Source organism: Scardinius erythrophthalmus (genome assembly GCF_964197995.2).
Source record: "Scardinius erythrophthalmus genome assembly, chromosome: 19".
In the NCBI taxonomy this organism is placed as follows: Eukaryota; Metazoa; Chordata; class Actinopteri; order Cypriniformes; family Leuciscidae; genus Scardinius; species Scardinius erythrophthalmus.
In genome coordinates, this window is record NC_138239.1 from 22449496 (window position 1) to 22473139 (window position 23644).

Here is a 23644-nt window from a genome sequence, read left to right on the forward strand (position 1 = left end):
TGTGCCTTGCCAATTTAGTGCTAAAATTTTGTTTTTCACATTAATTCCATCAGTCATTAATGTACAAAATTATTTTGTTTTGTTAATAAATGCATAACCTCATTTCCGTGTGAACGGCCCCGATCATTACAAAGGTACCTTGACAGGTCATGCTTCAGTAATGCTAAATTAAATAACGAGATCGGATAATTGTGGGAAGAGCTGATATGTTGATAATTGGCTTAGATAATTTGTTTGTATGCATGGTTTTCCATGCGGTTTGTTAATATCATTTATATGTGTCTACACTCCATGTATTAAGGTGTTTTTGTGTTTGCAAACAGGCCAAGTTGTACTGGGAACTTTGGTTCTCTCCTAAGCACCGCTGGCTATAGTGCTTGAGATAATTGCTATTGATTCAGGTAGTGTGAAGGTCATCTATGCTGGCCTGGGGGCCTTAGGGAGCCAAAGTGGACCCCACAGCCACGGCCCTTAAATCACATGAGAGTGAACTGAATGTTACGGCTATGGGTCCCTTAACAACACTCAAGTATAATCACAACTGAGTTTACTCACATTCTGGGGATCTCCCAGCCTAGAACGTAGTGAAACCCATGTGGCACGGAGGCCTGTGTGATTAGTGTAAAACTTTATAACACAAACTGCAGGTTCCCTCAGTAGTGCACTGCAGTTCTGTTTTACTTTCACGTTTTACCACCGAAGGCTTTTGCATATATTGATTTGATACTGTAGTGTCTCTGATTAAGCCACAAAGAGCACATAGAGATGACATCCGTGAGGGTTTATCTTGCAATTACTCTTTCGAGCCTAATCTGGGTAATTATGTCAGTGATTTTACTCTTTCCTCAGGTTGTCTTTTCTTTTGATTGCTTTAATTTCTCTCTCTGTGTCTCTCTTTCATTCTCTTTGAAGAGATGATGAGGGGGAGGAACCTTTGTAAAATGCACAATGATTGGAGTATATAATTTCATGGCAAAATTCACAAAACAAAACAGAGAATTAAAAAAAGATTTGTTTATTCATGCAGCTGCAAATGCATTTATCCAAAAACAACACATGCATGTCTTTCACCATTCCATCACATCCAACTTTTGTATAGGGTCTAGTGCTCTTGGGTTGCGTTAAAATGATATGTCAAGTTGTGTGTGTGTATATATATATATATATATATATATATATATATATATATATATATATATATATATATAAAGAATAAAGAATATATATGTATATATAAAAAATGGCCAAAACACAAGTGTATATATATATATATATATATATATACATACATACATATACATACAGTATATATGTATGTGTGTACAGTATATATATAAAAAACACAAGTGTGTGTATATGTGTGTGTGTGTGTGTGTGTGTGTGTGTGTATGTATATATTATGTTTTGTCCATTTTTTTCTGTATATATCATGTACTCTCATGAATATATATAAAATATTCAGTAGTTAAACTAACTATAGAAATATTAAATTAAATTCTATAAATTCTATTTTGTTGATTTTTTTTGTTTGTGTATATATACTGTTACTGTATATATGTACTCTCCTCATGAATATATATATATATATATATATATATATATATATATATATATATATTCATGAGGAGAGTACATATATATAATATTTAATATCTATAAAGACTATATAATTTAAATAAATTTAATTATATAAAGTGTTTATAAGTTAATGTAACTGTTTAATAAACAGGGCAAATTAGCATAGCAAGAGGGCGCAAATTCAAAAAAGGGTTGATGTGAGTGAAAAGTTCTACAGTATGTGTGATCTACTGCTCAAATTAAAGAACACAGATGCAGTCGGATCATTTCCATGATGCCCAACGCAATCTACCAAGAGCTGCACAAATTAGCGTCTAGTTTAAGACATAAATAATGGCGCAAATATCAGTAAATTGAACAGCGCTAATAGTAAATCACCTTGCATGATTCATTTAAGCACTCTCCAAAATGTTGCGTCCGAAAGAGAAACTCCTACAGACGCATATGCAATAAGGTTAGCCACAAAAATAACTGTGTCCACACCTTTTCACTGCTAATTTTTCCACTGTGTTTTTAGTAAACCCTGACGGTAGTTTTTTAACGCCAAAGAGGGTTTGCGCTGGCAAAAGCTGTTAGTAAATCTGGCCCTAAGTGTTTAAAAATTAAATATTATTTTATAGATATAGTTAAGAACAATTATGAAGATTTAGAAGTGCCCATTTTGCTGCTTTGTGTTGTTGTGTTTCACTGGTCTTAGATCAGTGTTAATTTTAGCGACAATGCATGTTCTTGATCGATCATTGCTGTCATTTCTGGGTACTCATGTCCATCAGTAGCACAATGCACACGTTATTCCGCACACACATGTTTCCACACACATGTACATGCCCACATTTTCAGACACCTTGGACATTTAGGTTGAGGTTATGGATCGACACTCAAGTCATGTCTTAGGGGTAAACACGTCAGTATAAGATTTCACAGCAGTCGATCAAAACGTGCCGCCCCCGTGGTCCAGAGGCCTTGTTATCTTCCCCCATCCCCAGCAATCTGCCTGATTTCACAGCTTCATATTCTGCAGATTTTCCCTCTCTATCATTCATCTCTTTGAAAAGTCTCTAATCATGCTGAATAGCCAATCAGTGAAGCACTAACAACAGCATTCATTTGGCCACGGTACACAAGCTTATCCAGACGGGAACTTTGTGCATGCCTTTGTGTAGCTCTTTATTTAGGACTGGGTAAAAATGATTCGTTCTTTTGCGAGATGCATCAGTGTGTTGACATATCAGACCCCATCAATAGAAAGTGTTCAACAAGAGTATACAAAACATGCCATTCCATCACGAGAGGGGAGAGGTGGTCTCCGCCATCGCCGGAGGAAATGGGAGATAGCGTTGCTTTCCTTGACAGTTGTGGATATTGGATATTTCAAACTGTCAAAGAGTTTTCACATTCTCACTCTTTATCTTCCCTTTCTCACTCTATTCTTACATTCTGTCTTTGTTACAATACATTTGTATTATGAATGGGCCTTTTTTACATAGCTTTTATTATTATTATTATTTAGGTCCACTTATGATGTCCGTAAAGGGCTGTTCTAAAAGATGGGCAGCATAATTATGATTCTTCTAAGATTGGAGTCTATGGCAGCACAGCATGCATCTTTTAATTAAATATACTTATTCATACATTATTAAAGTATTGATTAAACTCCTTAGGTCTTGAAGTGTGTTTTTTTTTTTTTGCGTTGGACAGGTAATTTTTTTTTTTTTTTTTTTTTTTATCAAGATATCAGAAGCCATTTCAGGTTTTAAATGCATTTTTATGAATTATTTAGTAGATTTCAAAGAACTCTTCTGGTACAGATCAGGATTAAAACTCATTTCTGAGAGTTCATCATGACTAATCAAAAGTGGTGAGCTAGAATGAATTAATTAGAATCACTAAATATCTTAAAATAAAGTTAATCAAGAGCTGACTGTGGCTATTTTTTTATTATTATTATTTAAATAAAGACCTCCAGATATGCTATATGAAATATTGTACTTTTGTATCATTTTAGGATGAAAATGAATGTTTGTCTGCTGATGAATTATGACAGAATATACCCGTACACACAGGAAAGAGGTTTATAAATGCATAAACAGAGCAGAAATTTAAAAGACAAGATACTTTATCTCAGTCTACCATCTTCCGTAATACCAATGTTGCAGTTTAGCATGAATTGAGCACCACATGAGCACAGAAGAATCTGAAAGCAACTAATTGTTTTTCTGTTGTGGCAGAAACAATATTTTGTTTCAGTTTTCAGAGCAAATGGAAGCATGTTTCCTTCCAATTTTTGTAATTGTTGTTTGCTTTTGTCTCTGAACACTTATGTCATGCAGACTTGAGTGATTATTGAAATGATCAGACTGTGGAACAGTTAATATTGTTAATATTTTTAATTTAGCACAGACAGCAAACAGCCAAAGGAGAGAATATATCTGTTCTTTCTTTCCTTCCTTCTCCTTCTATTTTATTTTAGCTAATACAACATCCATGTAGTAATTATCATTAACATCTCTGACCTAATAGTTAAGTGATATTACGATGTATCATATAAACTTGACATCTTTGAGCACCCCTTTATATTTTTCTATATATATGGAGATATATTTGGTTTCAGATTTATCTTAAGTTTAAAAGGAAAAAAACTGTGGTTAGTCACTACATGTTTGCCATAAATCTGTTTGTGTAGTTCTTTTTCAGAAAAAAAATGCACTGTGGACCAGACTTTATGGTGATAGTGTCTTGTAAGCAAACTTGTATAAGCTGACTCTCACGTCACTGAATAGTCCTGATCATTTAAATAGTGTTATATCACACTGCAAATTCAAGCTGACACAATGTAAATTAGTCATCATTTCGCATTCACACCACACAATATCTCATTTTACATCAATGTGTTTTTTCTGTCCCTCCTCTCCATGCGTGGAGGCACACAGCCAAGGTCTCTGTCACATCTTGCCCCCCCGCCCCCCCCGTCACAGCTGGTTAGAGGAGCAAGAGGTGACGGCCCACGATAATCCACCTAACATGCTCTTAGTAGACACTCACGGGCCTGCTGAATTTTCAGATCGCAGGTGTTGGCAGCCTCAAAAACCTTCATGAATTATTGTAAGTCGAGGGCCTTCATCGGGTGAAATCAGGCTGTTACACCACTGTTTCTGTAGTAATCTAAGCCAATCACTATCATTCCTGCTTTCTTCCCTTAGAACAATTTAAATGAGCCATGAAAGGACAAGGAAGGAGAGCACAGTGGGAGAGAGAGAGAGAGAGAGAGAGAGAGAGAGAGAGAGAGAGAGAGAGAGAGAGAGAGAGAGAGAGAGAGAGAGAGAGAGAGAGAGAGAGAGAGCAGCTAGCATATGTGCCCATAATAGATATAGTTGCATTGGCACCAATTTAAATATATATATATATATACACACACACATATACATATATTATATACATACATATTGTATACTGTATATATTAATTAAGATGCATTAATTAAGCCATATTAATAACAATTATATATATTTCCAGTCAGACCCTGTTTTGTCTTACAGTAAGCGTACAGAGATATAATATTACTTTGGATATCAAAATTGAATGAATTTGAACAATTTGATGAGAATTATTTCAGTTCATATTGAAGTCTTGCACTTGCAGACTTTGATGTCTTGGCATATCTGAGCACAGTTTGTGACTCTGAAATGTCTTCCAAACTCCAGAGAAGACACGTTAAATGTCAGGAGAAAAGTCTGGTAGCTCCACATTTAATTTTATTTCCTATCAAGAGAAATAATAAATATCACAAGAAATGAGTGATTTTTATGGGCCTCTCCCTGCTATTCTCTACTATCTGCAGTAAAATAAGAAACCAAGAAGAGAGGGATTCATGGAGGGCTTGTGGGTTTGCTGTAAGCAGTGCGGCTCTGCGGTTGAAAACAGTTTATTTTCAGTGGCAGGAGAGTTATTGAACTGTTTCTAATCCAGCTCTGAAGCTAAATGAGCGCAGACGAGAGCGGTCCGCAAGCTGCTTCCACAATCACGGCTGAAACTGAACAGAGTAAATCTTTTTGTGTCGGCGTTGGGAGGAGCAGAGAGGCACGTGGAGGAGGATGTGCCAACTGTATTTGGTCCTCCTCTTTCAAGGGCGGCTCTAAATTATTCAAATTGTTGCTGCAGTATTGCTACGATTCTCTATTTATGGCAACTGCGGGTGTCAGAACCCCCCTTCAGGGTTTCACTATAAACCATTCCTGGGCCCACCAGAGCTTGGGAACTGATTTGCACATTTAAGTGGTTTTTGGAGGATACTTAAGAAACTTGCACATTGCATAATGCTGGTTATTCACAGTCAGTAATGGATCTTTAAAACTGTTTACTGTGTCCATGCAGTAATTCTTTTAATTTTCTGTGTTTAATGTCAGTTGACATTAATTGTGGTTGTGCAACCCTTTGAATCACTGCATTAATAACATGTTGACATCCTAAGACATCTGCTGCCATCTAGTGGCACATGAGGGGAAATTTTAAAGGATCTGTGATGGTCAACCTATAGAGATAGAGGTCATTTTAAGGACAGATGCTTTTTTCTGGATATTTATCCTGTTTGGTGCTGTGCATACAGAATGTGCTTCATTTCTTATGCGGAGCAGATTTACATGTTAAGTAAATTATTAATAGTATTTCTGAATTTAAACTATTAAACTTTATCTCAATGTAAGAGAGATAATGGATTAATTTTATTCAGATGACTATAGTCTCAAATTATCTTATGTACTGTAAGACTTATGTAAAATACCAAATAGACAGCCTGTAATTTAAAGGTCCCGTTTTATGCCCCTTTTCACAAGATGTAAAATAAGTCTCTGATGTCCCCAGAGTGTGTATGTGAAGTTTGAGCTCAAAATACCCAACAGATCATTTTTTACAGCATGTTTAAATTTACATTTTTTGGGGCTCAGAAAAACGACCTGTTTCAGTGTGTGCCCTTTAAATGCAAATGAGGTGCTGCTGGACGACCCAGGGGGCGGAGCTTCATGAGCTCGCGCTCAGTCTGTCAGGAAAAATTCATCTCACGGAATGATGATAATATCAGAAACTCTCAGTAACGGCGTTCATTTCGAGTCGGACAATAATGCCTACAGAGTCAGAGTGCTGTATAGAGATGAAACAGGTATGGTTTAGTAGTTTAATTACGGTTATTATAACGTATTTGTCATCTGCTTGTAGGCTATGTATCCATTATTTATTAATAGCCTACAAGTCTGCTGTCTGAATGATGATCAAACATGTACTGATGAGTTTAATAAAGTTTATTTTACATCACACAAAAGATGAAGCGTCAGTTTTACTTCAGAAAATCACCGTAAGAGCTGAGTAAACACAGTAGCCTAAGTTATAAGAAGTGCGCAAGTAGCCAGTAGAGTTGAGGGAGCATTCCTGTGGGCGGAGGTTAGTCAAGAAACGGTTCTGGTGATGTCACTAATGCAGGATGTAGAGGGGTGTAGTCCAATCGAGCCGTTTTTTGTAGTCAACTTCTGTTAAATAAAATATCTCGCTTGGCATTGAACTTTGAGCTTTATAATTTTACAGATATTATTTATGCTCTAACAGCAACATTACACACTAACTAAAGTTTGAAACATGGGATCACGCAGAACGGGACCTTTAAGCCTGGGTTTTGATTGGTTTATCTTTGTTAAGCTGTGAAAAACCTTAATTTTCTCCCTGACAAAATATTGCCTATTGAAAGTGACTCTGTTTCATGTATACTATTATAGTAGTGACCTAAAATCACATGCAATATTTCTCTCTGTCCCTCTTATTCAAGCTTGTGTTAGAGACTGCAATTGGCATCATTCGGGTATAGGGATGAGTATCATAATGGTTTTAATGGTATTTCTACTATTATCTGTAACAGTATTCTTATTGGTTCTTTTTGGCATATTTTTTATTTAAAAAAAAAAAGAAAGAAAAGAAACAAATTAAGAACATTATTAACCTTGCTTTATATTATGAATTGTAAAATATATATTTAGCAATGTTTGAATAAAACGAATATAAAACATCTATAAATGCACCGGTGAGCAGGCAGTTTTTATGTTTTATATACATAAGATATGATACAATAAGAATAAAGAAACAAAGTACAAACAAATGGTCAAATAAATACAATAAATATACAATAAAACAAAGATACAAATGAAATAATTCAATTAATAATTTCTGGAAGGTCTACTAACATTACTGTTCAGGTAAGTAATGTGGCTTACAAAAGAAATATAAACACTGTAAAATAACACTGCAAATTTTTCACTCTATAAATTGATAGATTAATGCTTATTAAAGCTAAAGTTATTCATTCAAGAGCTGTGAGTAATTTTCTCTTTGCCTTTTGTTGTTTGATTCACAAAAATAGCATAATTGTCAGCAGGTTTATTAGACTGCTGTCATTTTGCAGATCTAATAATACACATCATATTTTCTCCCAACTATTTAAGACATATATCGTGTTTAGTGAATACTCTCCAAGCCGGTCATTTTGACATATTTTTGTGTGTATTTGATCGGTCAGATGCGCACACGAAGCCTAAAGTATAATTTGCTTCGGAGCGCACACACAAAAAGCCGCCTTGAATTTGGAAACAGTGTCTTTTGCACGGATTATTGTGCTTTTAATAGCTCTTTTTTTTGTTATCAAGCATGTCACATAGAGTAGAGACTGGATTTTGCAACAATTACCGATTGTGCTGATTCTGTCGTTAAATTTGGGTTTTAGGGAGAAATGACAGCACACCGCTGTGAAGGGAAGGAAGTTGCGCTAGACGGAACGCGGCTAGTTTTTAATTGTTTTACCTACAAAATCGAAATCAAAAATAAAATTAGATTAATATCACATGCCTAAAGTGTAACCAGACATTCGAATGTTTAGTTCTCTCGACCATCGTCACTCATTAAGTAGGGGCAAAAGTATATCACAGAAAAAAATAAAATAAATTCTAGTACCGAAAGCAAAAACGGTAACGTCGGAGCTTTCATAATTTTGCACCGGGGCCCATTTAATATAGAACAGAACACTCACCTGCAGCACATTATTTAACGTGTGTGACCGTTTGTGTGGGTGTAACCAGTGGCCACCTGCAGGTATGTTACAAACATGCACTGAACAATTTCCTGAATGATTTGGTTTTAGTAAAAGGTTTTAGATTAGTTTTTGCTTAGTTTCGTCCACAAAAGCAGAGAATATCCAGCTTTCGGAGTGAAGAGCTCTCCAATATTTATTTATTTAGCGTTCTACATTATTTATTTATCTATTTAAATTGCTGTAAATACTGTGATAGCCAATAGACGAGGAGTGCCGTTTCTCATACTGTAGATAAAATGTTCCTGCATTGGACACTGATTCCTAAACCTTTTTTTTTTTTTTTGTCTAAGGTACTCCCACAGCTGGTTCATCTTCACCAAACCAGACTTGTGTTAACTTATATTACTCTGAATATTAGTTAGCATTTATTAATACACCTGAATTGGCCATTGTTATAATGATAATCTCACTCATGCTCACAATGGTTGATGAAATGTCATCAGGAATTTCCCTAAAACCTAAATTGGGCAGTTGGACGCCGCACTGCAATAGCAGACGTATAAAAAAATGTCTCTCTTTACACCTTAATTTGCAGCATGTGGCACCACAGGAGCTGATAAAGGTTAAAGAGTCTAAACGAACAGCAAAAGAGAGGTAACAGCTGCTCTGTTTTGAGGCACTGCTTACCAAATGGTCTCTGCACGTCTCTGCCTCACAGCAGAGACTGAAGGTTGAATTGCTGCCTACATTAATGTCCCTGTCATCCTCAGTTTAGAGTTCGTCGTCTGCTGGTGAGCAGCAGGAAGACTGACAATTTAATGAACATTGATTGCCTTTTATGTCTGATGTTTCTCTCATTATGTCATTGAGACAGAGCTCAGTACAGGTCAGTCTGATCCCTCTGTGCTGCACAGATGATGATGATAGATCATATCACAGATACACCTTAATTAAGCAGCCTGCGCTCACTCAATATTAGAAGGTAAATCAATACATTTGTATTCCAGAGCGCTAGCCATTCGGGTTTATCGAAACGTTATGACACAAACGTGGTACTGGTGCCTCAAGCAAGGCCATGCAAGGCCAACAAGGCATGTTTTACATTTTAATGTTCTTTTTTTTGTTGTTGTTGTTGTTGTTGTTGTTGTTGTTGTTGTTGTTGAAGTTAACTTAATAACTAGTCCTGAAGTGTTTATTTAGCCAAATTTGACATGCATTATTGGTGAGAGTCTTTTTGGACCCTAAGCAGACTTGTATGTTTTTTTATATATAAGTATTAATACTTCTATACACAAAACTTTATATATGTGTATGTTGTGTGTGTGTGTGTGTGTGTGTGTGTGTGTGTGTGTGTGTGTGTGTGTGTGTGTGTGTGTGTGTGTGTGTGTGTGATTTATTAAGTTAAAAATACATCCATAATAAACATAAAACAATTACAAAAATGTTGTTTAAAAATAATTTTAGATGGAGCTTAGCATGTCACACTTTGGGACACTGCTTGAAATCTGATGTCAAATGCAAATGCATGCAATATCTGTTTGTGAACGATAATGCATATCCAAAAGTTCAGAAGCAGCACAGAGAGAAAAAAACAAAACAAAAACAAAACAATTCTGCTTAAACATTCCATCTATTCATTCATCAATTAGTGAGATGGAATGTCAGTTAAAGCCCTTTGTTTATTGAATTAGCCTCTCCCATGAGTAATGCTTTTTGCAGCTCATTTGACTTTCATGAACCGTGTTTCATTCGGGCATGTGATTGAATAAGTTCTGTGTTCATTATTTACATAGGAAAACAAAAGATCTCCTTAATTAATATACCGAAATGTAGAGTGTGCACAGCATTTTTATGCAGCCATAAGAACTGTATTAATTATCCCAGCTAAAAGAAGAGAAAAAGCTTTACAGTGAATGAGTGCCCTCATGTGCCCTGAGACGGATTTATGAAATGCTTTGAGAGGAAACAGTAGTAAAATAAATCTCATAAGTGAGTCTCTCAAGATGGCTGCCGGACGCTGTTGTGTAACATCGGCTCCTTGTTGAGAAACACCGCCACCCTGTGAAGATTTCTGGTGGCTCATTCCCCCTTCACTCTTGTCACATCCTCCACGCCATGTTTCTGTCCACCAGCATCAGCCCGCTACTCAATAACGTTGATACAAAATCATTTTGATTTGCTTTCACTCGGAGTTAATCATCAGATACTGTAGAGGTTAGTCCCACTTATCTGTTTTTCTTCACTGATGGCCGCTCGACCTCGATTTCTTTCTCCCACTCTCTGCTTAGTATGCCGGGTGTAAAATGAAAATTGGCGGGGGCCCCATGGAGGATTTGAAAAGCAACTAATTGCACATAATAACATATTGATCGATGTGTAATAGTAGAGTTTGTCAGCGGTTTCTACGCATCAGTATTTAGAATGCATGTGTTCAGGATAGAGTTTTCACGGCTGAGGATTAAATGAGCATTTATTGTTGATCTTCTCTTGAAATGTGTGATCATTGTATTTACTTTTTTGATTTTATGAAGTCTGCTTCATGTATTTTTGAGAAATGTATCTGAGACAAAATCACCATGGTTTTTCCTAGACAGTGAAATTGCCTTTTACAGATTATCAGTTATTTAGAGTATTATACAGTATATGTAAATATTTGTTAAATTAAACTTTTGTACAAAGAAAAAATGCCCCAACAATACTAGGGGTGGGAATCACAGGGTACCTCACGATAAGACACGATACATGGCTCACGATACTGATAATATCACAATACAGCATTTCTGCGATAATCAATATATTGCTAGACAATCCTATAATTATACATCACGATATCTGTCTAACATCTAGTTCTCCGCTGGTTCCTTCGAGATTCTCCTATTCGGTGTTATTATGGGGTTTTTCAATTTAATTTAATTTTATTAAAAAAAAATAAAGACTGTGGTAAACATAACTTGACGATACTTTGATGTTTTGTTCTACAAAGTAAACTGCATACTCAAACTGTCTTATCTAGTTACTTATTAGAAACATACGTTTTCAAAGATAAACATAATTGCTTCAAAACTGTCCGAATCTGCCATGTCTGTGTTTTTTAACAACCTTGGTTACAAAACATTACAGAGCAAATTATCTTTTGTAACTATAAATGTTTTTACTGTCAATTTTGATTAGTTTTAATAAATCCTTGCTGCATAAAAACATTCATTTCTTTCAAAACTGACCCCAAACATTTGAACAGTAGTATATATTGTATTATTTTATCTGGAGCAACTTTTGACCTTCATTGAATATTGTAACTAAAACTAAATATCTTGTGCTGAACAGGTTTTCTCAAAAATATTTAGCCTGAGGTTCTTGAGATGAGATTTTCAGTGACCTCTACAATTGATCTCAGAAAAAAAAAAACCTGCCCAGACTAGCTGCCATTTCTGTCTACATGCTGTAGAGTCAAAGCAGACATTTTATGCTTGGCTGGCTTTTCTAATACTTTCATATGGAGTGTTTTCAGGCCAGCGGTGCGTTGAATGACAGTCAGAGGCTGAGGCTGGAGAGAAAGGGCATTGCTGCGTCCATCAGACCTGTCCAAGCAGTGTGCCTGGCTGGCTGGCTGTGTGGCAGCTTGCTGAAAATGCAGATGACAGGAGAGATCTGTTCATTTACCTGTTGAGCCAGTTCATCGAAACCTGTAGGAAAACTCAATGTGCTTTGTTTTAGTCAAGCGTTTTCCCAGGAAGATGGCCATCTTCTCTTTTTGATGGCCATCACCTTGACCATGCAGTCTATTGGTATTTCAAAATTGTGTAGGGGTACAATTTGGCATTGTTTATGCTGAAAGTCCAATAAAATGTATCATTTTCAAATTGTTTTATTATATTGTCATTCACGTCTTTTTGTGTGAGTCTAAGATGTCAAAAAAACTTTTAAGAAAACTTATTTGTCCTCTCGCAATGTTTGTTTTCTCTCCTGGAAGAAAAGTTTGCTTTTACATTTACAGTATTTATGTCTAAACACGGATCTTGTGTTCTTTTGTCCACAGAGGCGTCTATCTTGAGCTATGATGGGAGCATGTTCATGAAAGTGGTGATGCCTACTGTGATGCACACTGAAGCGGAGGACGTGTCCCTTCGCTTCATGTCTCAGCGGGCGTATGGCCTGCTCATGGCCACCACTTCACGCGACTCTGCCGATACTCTTCGGCTAGAGCTGGATGGCAGTCGTGTCAAACTCACGGTCAACTTAGGTATTGTATAAAACCCCCTCCTTCAGGATGCAGTGCTTCTTCTTTTTCTCTCTCTTCCTTTCTTTCCATCGTTCCAGCCCCACCCTCCCCTGAATCCATCATCATTACATTCATTAATAAGATATATTAGGATGTTGTTTTATTGTTTTTCTTTATTTGCATGGTTCACCAGACATTTGATTAAGTTGAGTTTGAATTGATAGTTTTCTTTATAGTAAGTAATTGATTGTAAATTTAACTCAAATTTTGGCTATTAATTGACGTTGAGGGTTGGGCGGTATGACCTTATATCACTGTACAAGTAATATACTATTATATATCACAGTAGGGTTACTTATGAGAGACCTTCAAAAATAGTACTTTATTTTATAATTTCATTCAGAACTTGATGAATGCAAACCAATGGATACGTTTATTTATAAAAACTGAAGGTTAAGTCCAACATTAGCTGCACTCAATGCAACATTAAAGTTAAAAACATTAAATATTGAAGTGAAATCTGTATATATTATATTTTAAATTTTATATATATATAAAAAATTCAGCTAAATTCTGATTTGATGAACCATTATGCATGCACTGCGAGCAATTCTATTTTGATTTGGCAGGTTGTTCGGCAGTCATAAACAACTAATCTCTAACTAAACAACTGATGGTATGTTCACACTTGTAGTTCGGTTCTCTTGGTTCGTTTGGTCTGGACTGACAATTTAGTCCTGGTTCATTTAGCGTTCACACTGTCATTTTGCACACAACACCGAACACAGAGAAAGACACAAAACAAAAACGCTGTTTATGATGTATATTTTGCAACAGAACTTACTGAACATCCAAAATAATGCTGTGTGCTGGGATTAAATGTGCTCGTGGTATGTGCGTACATATGATGGTATTTTTACCAGCTGAGAACTCACAAAGAGCTTAGAAAATGCGTAAAAGAGTCAAAAGAGTGCCAGGAATTCCTCCGTTACACAGACAAACAAAGATCTGTTGCAAGAAGACGCAGCTCCGATGACTGTTCTGAACTGTAATGGGCAATATTGCAACTATGATGAGAAGAACCAGGAATGCTTCAGCATTCTGTCCTTTTAAGTGTGACATCTTGTGACATTACATCCCGTTTAGAAGCGGGCCGAGCAGACCGAGACCCACCTTTTCAAAGGGTCTTGATTTGCTTGTTTGGTGCGCACCAGGTTTCGTATGGCACCTTTTACACTTATTTAAATGAACCGCACTAACAGTGCAATTGCACCAGAGTTAGTTTTTCAATCGAACCAAACCTGCCAAGTGTGAACACATCCTAATTGACTAAATTTTGGCCATATTCCGCTCTGTATTATAACTTTACTACAAATTTCTCCATTGCTCTCAACTGTAAATAATGTACAGCATTCCTGCCCATCGCAAATGTGTCTACTGCATTATAAAGTCAAAAATTCTACCGTCGCATGATATATCTAGTACCGTCATACTGCCCAGACCTAACTGACACAATGTTTGGTGCATCTTTTGAATATATTAACCATGATCATTGTCATAGTGAAGATAAAAACTCCTTTGAGACAGTCACAGCACTGCATAACGGAATAGAATTTTTGTTTGATATCAACTTTTGAAATGATGGGTAATTCATTTTTACGATTGCAAACCCTTTCCAAGTGTTGTGACTTTCTGATTGTCAACTTAACACTAATTCCTGTCATCTTTTCTACTTGACAATGTCTTCAGTAACTCTTTTACTACAATCCTCATGTTCTGTCTCAGTTGGCTCCATTCGTACCACATTTGTGCTTTGGTTGGTATTTCCTTTCTGTTACATCACCTCCTTTTAACCATCATCGCCTCTTCCCCCCTCACCCATTCTCTGACACACATTCTCCATGCTTTGTCAAAAGATGGTATTCACCCCTTCAAAGGCCCTTAGCCTGCGGCCCGGTCGGCAAACAGCCCGAGAACAGAGCTCTCAGCTTCACCTGCAGCTGGTACTGTAGCACCTCTCAATCCTCAACCCGACACCTATTACGGTTAGATGTGAGATGAGAGACCCTTAACTGGTCATTAAGTCACTGTGTCATCATTAAAGGAAGTGACATAACTCACACCTCACTGCAGGAAACAGCCTGAGGTTTGACAGTAGGACTGATAATCTGTGACAGCTCAGCCATAGTAGAGACAAACATAGCCCACACACTGTAAACATACTGAAAGAGACAAGAACGTCTTATGACTGCATACACAGAGAAATCATCTGGAATGATTTGACAGCCTGTCAGCAATAAAACACACATCAACTGCATACATACTCTAAGTATATCACTAGAAGTACACTCAGGACTGCCCTGTCTTCCAAAATACAAAGGTATTTACTGCTAGGACGATGCAGACCACTACAACAAGACCAACACTAATATGTTTATAGAGATTGTAGTATATTTAGTCCTCATTTGAGTGGTCAGATCTCAGGAAGATCTAGTTGGAGGTACAGAGGCCACTGCATGGTGCTGGTGCTTATTGGATCGAGGCTGTTTGCTCCCACTTTTCTGTTGCGGTTGACGACACATGGTAAATCCAGCCACACAGAGCCCAACCCAGTGCATGATGCCATCAAAATGAGAAGGCAAACTTGAAATCATTATTTTACCATTTTAGTGCCATTAAATTGGTCAATATTCAAGAAACATGCCCTAACACCAACTTCTTGCTAAATGTATTTAAGCTATTAAAGCATATTTAGCTAATGAGCTGGTGTGATTTCTATGGGGCAGGACTTTAGATAGTTCAATTAAAAGCATAATTTTAATCAAATAAAATAAAGCTCTGGGTTGAATAGCCTTTGTGGTTGGTGAGCTCCAAGCGGCCATTTTATAATTTATTTATAAACTAAACATTGCTTATAAGGCATACATCGGTGTTTCCTAATGCTTAAAATTCATTTAGTAGTAAAATAATCATTAAATCATGAAGTTGTTTTATTCATAGACATGATTATGTACAGTATCTCTAATTCTTGTACAGTTGCTGCTAAACCAGTGATTTTGTGCCGTCTTTACATTCAATTATAATGTTTTTTGATTAATACTAAAAAATGGCCGCCTCTTTGCATGTGGACGTCCCCGGAAGGGTGGAATTATTGTTTTTGGATGTCTGCAGCTGTAACCTTGAAGGATGCAATTTCATCTGTCACTTATTTTCCCCCATCTAGACTGTATCAGGATAAACTGTAACTCCAGTAAGTTAACACTCAAGTTTCATTTTGCTCCTAATGATTCTCTTGTTGAAATGAATGTATTATGTCTTATGCCTTTTCCTCCATCTAGTCAAGGAGAGTTTGCATCTAGTGAAAGGGTCAGTTGACGGATCTCTCCGATCACGATTACCACGATTATTAAATGGTGGTGACTTAATAATCATGGCTTGTTTTTGATGGCCTATAATTTACTTGTCATGAAAAATCTATTTCCTACCCTATTAGCATAATTTATAGAAAGGTCTTAATTTGTACTTAAAAGTTGATGGAATCTTCTAAACTACTTACTTTTTTTTTCTGACTTTAGTAAGGAATGCAGTATTTCAGTTTAAAGTAGTGCATGCATTATTATGAGATATTATTGTGCATGCGGAATTTTTTTTTTATTGTGTTGCAATAACTACAGTTTGTAATTCAGCGTTTGAAGTCACATTATGAAGTCACCACGTCAACAATTTTTCCTAAAAATGCATACAGAGCACGCAAAATCTTACCTTTTTATAATGGCATCTAATTTCAGTTTATTCCAATGATATGATGCAATATGCTTTTTGTCGTATTTCTGTTTGTTGATTTATATGTTTGCTGGGGTACTTGTTTTTTTGTTTTGTTTTTAAGTCAAACTAATTTCAAGCTAATTAATATACAGTATGGCTTAATACACAATTTTTGAAACAAAAAATATGCTAAAAGAAATGCATTCAGTTCAGTCATTACTTGCAAATCTTAGAACTGAAGTACATAAATGACTTTGTTCAATACTACGCTTAAGTTAGCTATGATATTTTGTTGTTGATATTTTCCACTGTTTTATACTATTATGCCATTAGTAGGGAAACGCATTTCTACAGTTTTTGCAAAAACAATGCTTTTACTCAAAAATAGGTCTTGGATTCTCTCTATGACAGTGTTCTGATGTGAAACTTAAAAGGTGATCATAATTTATAGAAATATTTGATCACTTTTGTAAGAAAACCACTATGATAAACTATGATTTTCTCTCTTTAAAAGGTAAGAATGTTTCATTGCAGTTGTCTTATATTTGCATATATATGTCCATGAATGATGAATACTGTCTATAAATGGCTTGCATGCCTTTTGAATCTTGATAAAACTAAAGTTGTTTGTTCAGGAGAAGTTTCATATGCTGTTTATTGGTGACTATCCTTAAATACTATCCTTCTAGTGGTCTGATAAAACAAACGTTGGAGGTTGGATTCCATGCGACTATCCTTACAATGAGTGTACCGGAGGTGACTTTAGATACAAAGTGTTTGTGCCAAATGATGAGTGCTGGTGGTGTATTTGAGAGCTGGCCCTACTGGAAATGTACCAAGTAAACCAGTAACCCACAACTTCAGCTCCATCAGTCATTCTGATCAAGTAGCAAATACTTACATCATGCTAGATTAGTCTCACATCCCTTTACCTGCACCAGTTCACACTTTCAATCACTCAGATTAATATAATGCCACTAATTATAATGATGTGCTTATCAGAGCTATTAGCTCTTAAGCTCCTGTTACGAGACCTGCATTTTTAAATGCTCTAAGATTATACCTGCGCACGGCAGTGGAATCTGTGCAGAAAGTCTTGATACTGCTGTATTTATGCTTTAGTGGTGCAACCCTGGTAAGGCGAGCTGAGAGATCACTCAGACATTTGTGCTTTCAAAGTATGATAATGGTTTCTAGGGCTTGTTTTGATCTGTTATTATTCTTTTTGGAATTCTGTAAAGAACAATAATCTGTGTTGCAACTGTACAGTAGATTAAAGTGCACTAGATATTGTTTTTGGCTTGGTATCATGTAGGGATGATCTAATAGACATGATAAATTGTCCGAACAATGTCAGTGTGATGGCAGTTTGAGAGCTTCATGTTTGTCGAAACTCGTTTATGCCAGTGTTGAATAGGGTGGAGGAGGGTAATATTTTTTCTCAGGAACTACCGATAACTGCATGCTGGTACATAACACAATTTCCCAAGAGCCAAGAGATTTTGAGGGATGTGGAGCATGATTTAATAGCACGCTCTGAGCTGAATCCAAAACACCTCGCTGCTCTCCTCTGTGACTACTCAACTCCTCAAATGTATTGCATCATACAAATATACTGCTTTCATGTATATTAACTCTGATTTTGACTAAAGGTGAAGCATGTGATTTCTGCATCACTGGTATTACCAAACAGAATTGTAAAAATAATGGTTTTTCAAAGTTTTTCCATACACACTCCTATCGGTTGGACAAGCATATAGCCCTTCCCAAACGTGTGTCATTGGTTGAGCCAGTGTTGCTAACTTATAAGTTGTCTCTGCCTATTAATCCAAAATAAGAAAATTACTTTAAATTGTCAGTTTACCTTCAAAATGTTATTTGCCTGTCTGTTAAAAAAACAGAACTAAATGAATGCATAAAGCAAGGGGTATTTTGTACATTATCATACTAACTTTGAGAACTTTGTCTTTGAGTGTTATATCAAGACCTTTTATGAGTAAAAGCCATTTTATTTTTATTTTTTTCATTTTTTTTTTATTTTATTTCATGTTTTAAAGTGATTATTGTGGAAAAACAGAGGACACAAAATTAGCATAGCATTTTAGTTGAGGCTTATGTTTTTGTGTAAAATATAATAACATCTGAACCAAACCTCTGCTTTCTCTTTTTGTTTAATCATCTATATTGCTAAAATGAATGAACTCTTTTGGCACATAATTCAAATTCAAAGCATCAAAAACAGTTATCACATTTTATACACTGAAAGCAAAGGTTTGGTCAGAGACAATTCAGGTTGGCATTAACGTTTCATGACCGTCGTTCTCAGGCAAAGGACCAGAGACACTGTATGCCGGACAAAAACTCAATGATAATGAATGGCATACTGTGCGCGTGATCCGGAGGGGCAAAAGCTACAAGCTAACGGTTGACGATGACGTAGCAGAAGGTACTATCCTTGGTCCTCAATCTGAAAGACAACACAATTCTTGATGGGTTATTGTATGTGAGCAACTATAGATGATTCATGCATATTATTTAAAGCACTAGCCTAGTTGTTGCAAGAAACTGAAGAAATATCTATGTGAACGGTTTTGAGAGTTACTAGTTTTAGTCTTCCACCACATATTGTGTGGGTTTTATAAATTGTGGGAAATAGTACATACTTCCAGTTTGTTTGGCAAACTGCATCAGCGTATACAGTGCTTCTTCAGTTGTTCTCAGTCAAACACTACTTTTGTGTTTCACAGCAATACAATACAAACATTTAGTTTAGGTTCATTGCTATGCTGACATGATGTAGGACTCACTCTTTGTGTTTGTGACTCTCAGTGCTTGAATAAGGGTTTTGGTCTATGTCACTGTATTTGAATTCCTGAACAGCAGTGTAATATTGTTTAAGGGTGTAGTATAGCAGCATTTTTTTCTTGTTTTCCTTTCCAACCTGCTGTGGTTTGTAGGTCAGATGGTGGGCGATCACACCCGGTTAGAGTTCCACAACATCGAGACGGGCGTGATGACCGAGCGCCGTTTCGTCTCCATGATCCCCTCCAGCTTCATCGGTCACCTGCAGAGCCTGAAGTTCAATGGCATGCTGTACATCGACCTGTGCAAGAACGGTGATATCGACTACTGCGAGCTCAATGCTCGCTTTGGCATGCGCTCCATCATCGCAGACCCCGTGACGTTCAAGTCAAAGAGCAGTTACCTGAGTCTAGCGACCTTGCAGGCTTACACATCCATGCACCTTTTCTTCCAGTTCAAGACAACCTCTCCGGACGGATTCATCCTCTTTAACAGCGGGGATGGAAGCGATTTCATCGCTGTAGAGCTGGTGAAAGGGTAAGCCTGTTGAAGAAGTAGTCAGTTACCTTTTTTTTTACCTTGCCAGTAAAAGTGTTTACAAGGTAACAAGCTGCTTTAATGAACACTCATGATGAAGAACTAGCCTAAACATTGTCATCTGGAGTTTTAGGCATTAAACCAAGGTGTACAGTGTAAATTTAAGGTGTACAGTACAGTAGTTGAAGCAAGTAAACTAGAAATCTGTGAGCTAAGCTATATATTCTGCTTTTTACTGGTGATATATATATTTTTTTGATATCTTGACGTAAACTTAAACATAAATGTTTTGACCAATATTTTTTGCCGATATTTACACTTTAAAAAAAAAAATCTTAATCAATTATCGGATCTTTAATATTGAGGCCACTCATAAATTACACCATTTAGTGGACCAAAACAGTATTAACAGCCACAGGTAAACTTAAGGTACAATTTCAGATACAGTAAATATTATTATTATTATCATTATTATTTGATTGTGTTGGTTTCTAGATATACTGTAGTCCAATAGCTGTTTTGACCATTTTTCCCTAATCACATTTTGTTTTCATACTGCTTGGTTATTATTGGTTGTTTAATTTTGCCTATCTTTGGTTAACTTTAACTTAATCTGATCTTTAGTTAATTCTACCGATAAATGACATCATTTAGTATTCACAGTTAAAGTAACTTATTTAATGTATTGTTTAAATAAAAGTAAGCCTAAAACAAAGCTAAAAATAAATTCGCAATCTTTTAGACCACGAAGCAGCTTTAGGTAAATATAATGGCATAAATAATCACAATTGTATTAATGATGATCATTATTAGTAAAATATTCATAATGCATATGCCTTTTTTGTTGTAATGATGCTATTATTGAGTCAAAAATAAAAAATTAGACAGTAGTTAAAAATTGTTTCTGTATATTGGTTATCGGGCAGTTAAGTAATTGTTATTCCTGTCCAAGTTTTTATCCAAAATAAGCTTAGACTATTTAATATACAGTGTGATTTGTTATAAAAAACAGAAGTGAAGAATAATAGAATTATGTTCATTGATTTTGTTTATAAAACTGCTCAGCAGTTGATGGGTTATTGTTGGAATGGAATTTAGGTATGGCATTTCCTCTTTTTCATTAAACTGAGCTTCACTTTCCCGTCTTCTAGGTACATACATTATGTGTTTGATCTCGGCAACGGGCCCAATGTAATCAAGGGCAACAGTGACCGAGCTCTCCATGACAACCAGTGGCACAACGTTGTCATCACTAGAGACAACAGTAACGTCCACACGCTCAAAGTCGATGCCAAGTTAGTGAGTCAAGTCGTCAATGGCGCTAAAAATCTGGACCTTAAAGGTATGTAAACAGCTGAAATGAATATATTCTCACACACACAATCATGATGTAATCATTAACATCTTTTACCCCACGGTCTATTGTATCTGTTCAGGTGACCTCTACATCGCCGGATTGGGGCCCAACATGTATAACAGCCTGCCCAAACTCGTGGCCTCCAGGGACGGCTTTATGGGTTGCCTGGCATCTGTGGACCTGAACGGTCGCCTCCCCGACCTCATAAACGACGCCTTGTTCCGCAGCGGTCAGATTGAGCGAGGATGCGAAGGTACAGCCTCTTACAACTCTAGCTCGAGGAGCCCGTTCTTTCTCATGAATGCAAACAGTAGTTCCACCTCCACCTCACTGAGCCATCACAGCATCTTTCTCACCCTGCTTGTCTCATCTCTCACCCAGCCAGCTCTCTGTTGAGCCCACTTGCTTATTAATATTCTTATTGGCCACATTGGTCTTGCTAGGATCAGCCAAGTCTTCGTTCGTATCAATTAGTGACATTTTTATGAACATACTTACAGAGAGAATATTTACATTGCAGTATTTTGAGTCAAGGTGAACTTCATGCATTTGATCTGATGTGTTTTGACCTTAAACCATTCAAAATAAAACAAGAATATAGGCAGATATTATGTAATTATGACGACAAATGTGTTGTAATATATATGCACTACAGTTTAAGAAAAAAGCTTTAAAATTAATACTTTTATTTGGCAGGGATGCATTAAATTGATCAAAAGTGATAGTTAAGTTGAAATGTTACGAAAGATTTCTATTTCAAATAAATGCTTGTCTTTTCAACTTTCAAAGAATCCCAAAATGGTATCATGGTTTCCACACAAATATTAAGCAGCACAACTGTCTAAATCATTTTAAATTATAATATATATATAATTATTTATATATACACACACACACACTTTTTGAAATATATTAAAATGGTTATTTTCCGTTATAATATTTAAAATATAACTTTTTGTATTGTATCTTTGATCAAATAAATGCAGCCTTTGGTTATCATAAGAACATTAAAAATCTTTGTTCAAAAACATTAAAGCTTTTTAAACTTTTTAAAACATTAAGCTTTTGAACAGTAGTGTATATATAATATGAAAACAAAATATTTGTAAAAGAAAAAATTTCTCTATATACTGTACAGTATATTGGATGGGAGTGAAATAAACATTAGCATACTGTATGAAATAATTGCATAATAAAAGTATCTGTGCTTTTGACTAATATCATGCTTCTTATTTAATTCCATATTATAGTAATCTTATACAAAATAAAATAATTAAAGACTTGAAAATCCTTCAGCATCCTAATTTGCAAAAATATTTTGAAAGACAAATTTGACATTTTGACATTTTTCAATGTCCAAGTATGGTCATATAACCAGCATCAAAATGTTGTATTGTATGTTAAATGCCAAACTTGTTAGAAAAAAAGAACACAGATCACTTGAAATCCACAAACAAAGAATATTTCTTCACTAACTCATTGCTAATATCCATTTTCGTATGTACATGAGATTTCTGCCATATTTCAATGCATGCTTATATCTTTGTTTTCTGTACGTTTATTGTGTAGGTTTGATTATTTTTTGTAAGTCTTTCAATTTTTGTTCTCAGTGTTCTCTTTTTCTTTATTTGGTTCATTATAGTTTTGAGTAAAACTTTGAGTATAAACATTTTCTTGCTTGTCCATCCATCACAAAATTAATTGTCCGTCACATCTCCATCATCCATCACATCTCAATGTTGTCTTGAACAAAAAGCCTCCTTTTATGTTGAGTATCCTACATGTTGCATTTACATGTTGTTGAACAAAGAATAAAATCGTATCAACCAAAATCGTTTGGTCTTTTGTTGTATCATCTTCACGTTTTGTTGCTTGAGTCCATGACGTGAGTGTGAAATGTCAGCATGCTTGATATTCGGATACAGAAGTCTGGGACTGTTTTCCAAAGACAAAAAGCTACTAAGATCTAGTTTACAAACATCACAGGCTTTAACAGATATGAAAATGTAATTTTCCTTTAAACTAAAGCACATTTAATGGTTTAATGTCAAAACATTTAAAACTATTTATCAGTGTTGCAAACCATACATGTTTTAGTTCTTTACAACATTATATAGCTGACCTTCACTGTTAAAGCTTTTGGAACCTACAGTACATTGTGTGCTCCGAAATAAAAGAAGAAGAATATGCTCAAATTTAACATTTAATACACATTTTCAGGACACAGGCTGCCACCAGATTATCTGATGTAATCGACTTGCTTCAATACATATCTTTAAGATGTATCTGTCATATTTTCTACATGTTTTTACAGAGACATACC

The 23644-nt window shown here is 35.8% G+C and overlaps 1 protein-coding gene across 1 annotated transcript in view; it reads left to right on the plus strand.

Annotated features, from left to right (window-relative positions):
• Nucleotides 1–23644, plus strand: part of nrxn3a (neurexin 3a) — a gene marked incomplete at its 3' end in the record, with an annotated part of 287852 nt that overhangs the window by 86080 nt on the left and 178128 nt on the right. Inside the window, exons 10-15 of the mRNA XM_081347500.1 lie at nt 12678–12881; nt 16084–16110; nt 18952–19071; nt 19583–19964; nt 21116–21306; nt 21401–21574. Of these exons, the coding sequence (XP_081203626.1) occupies nt 12678–12881; nt 16084–16110; nt 18952–19071; nt 19583–19964; nt 21116–21306; nt 21401–21574 (1098 nt within the window). The remainder of the gene's footprint in view (nt 1–12677; nt 12882–16083; nt 16111–18951; nt 19072–19582; nt 19965–21115; nt 21307–21400; nt 21575–23644) is intronic.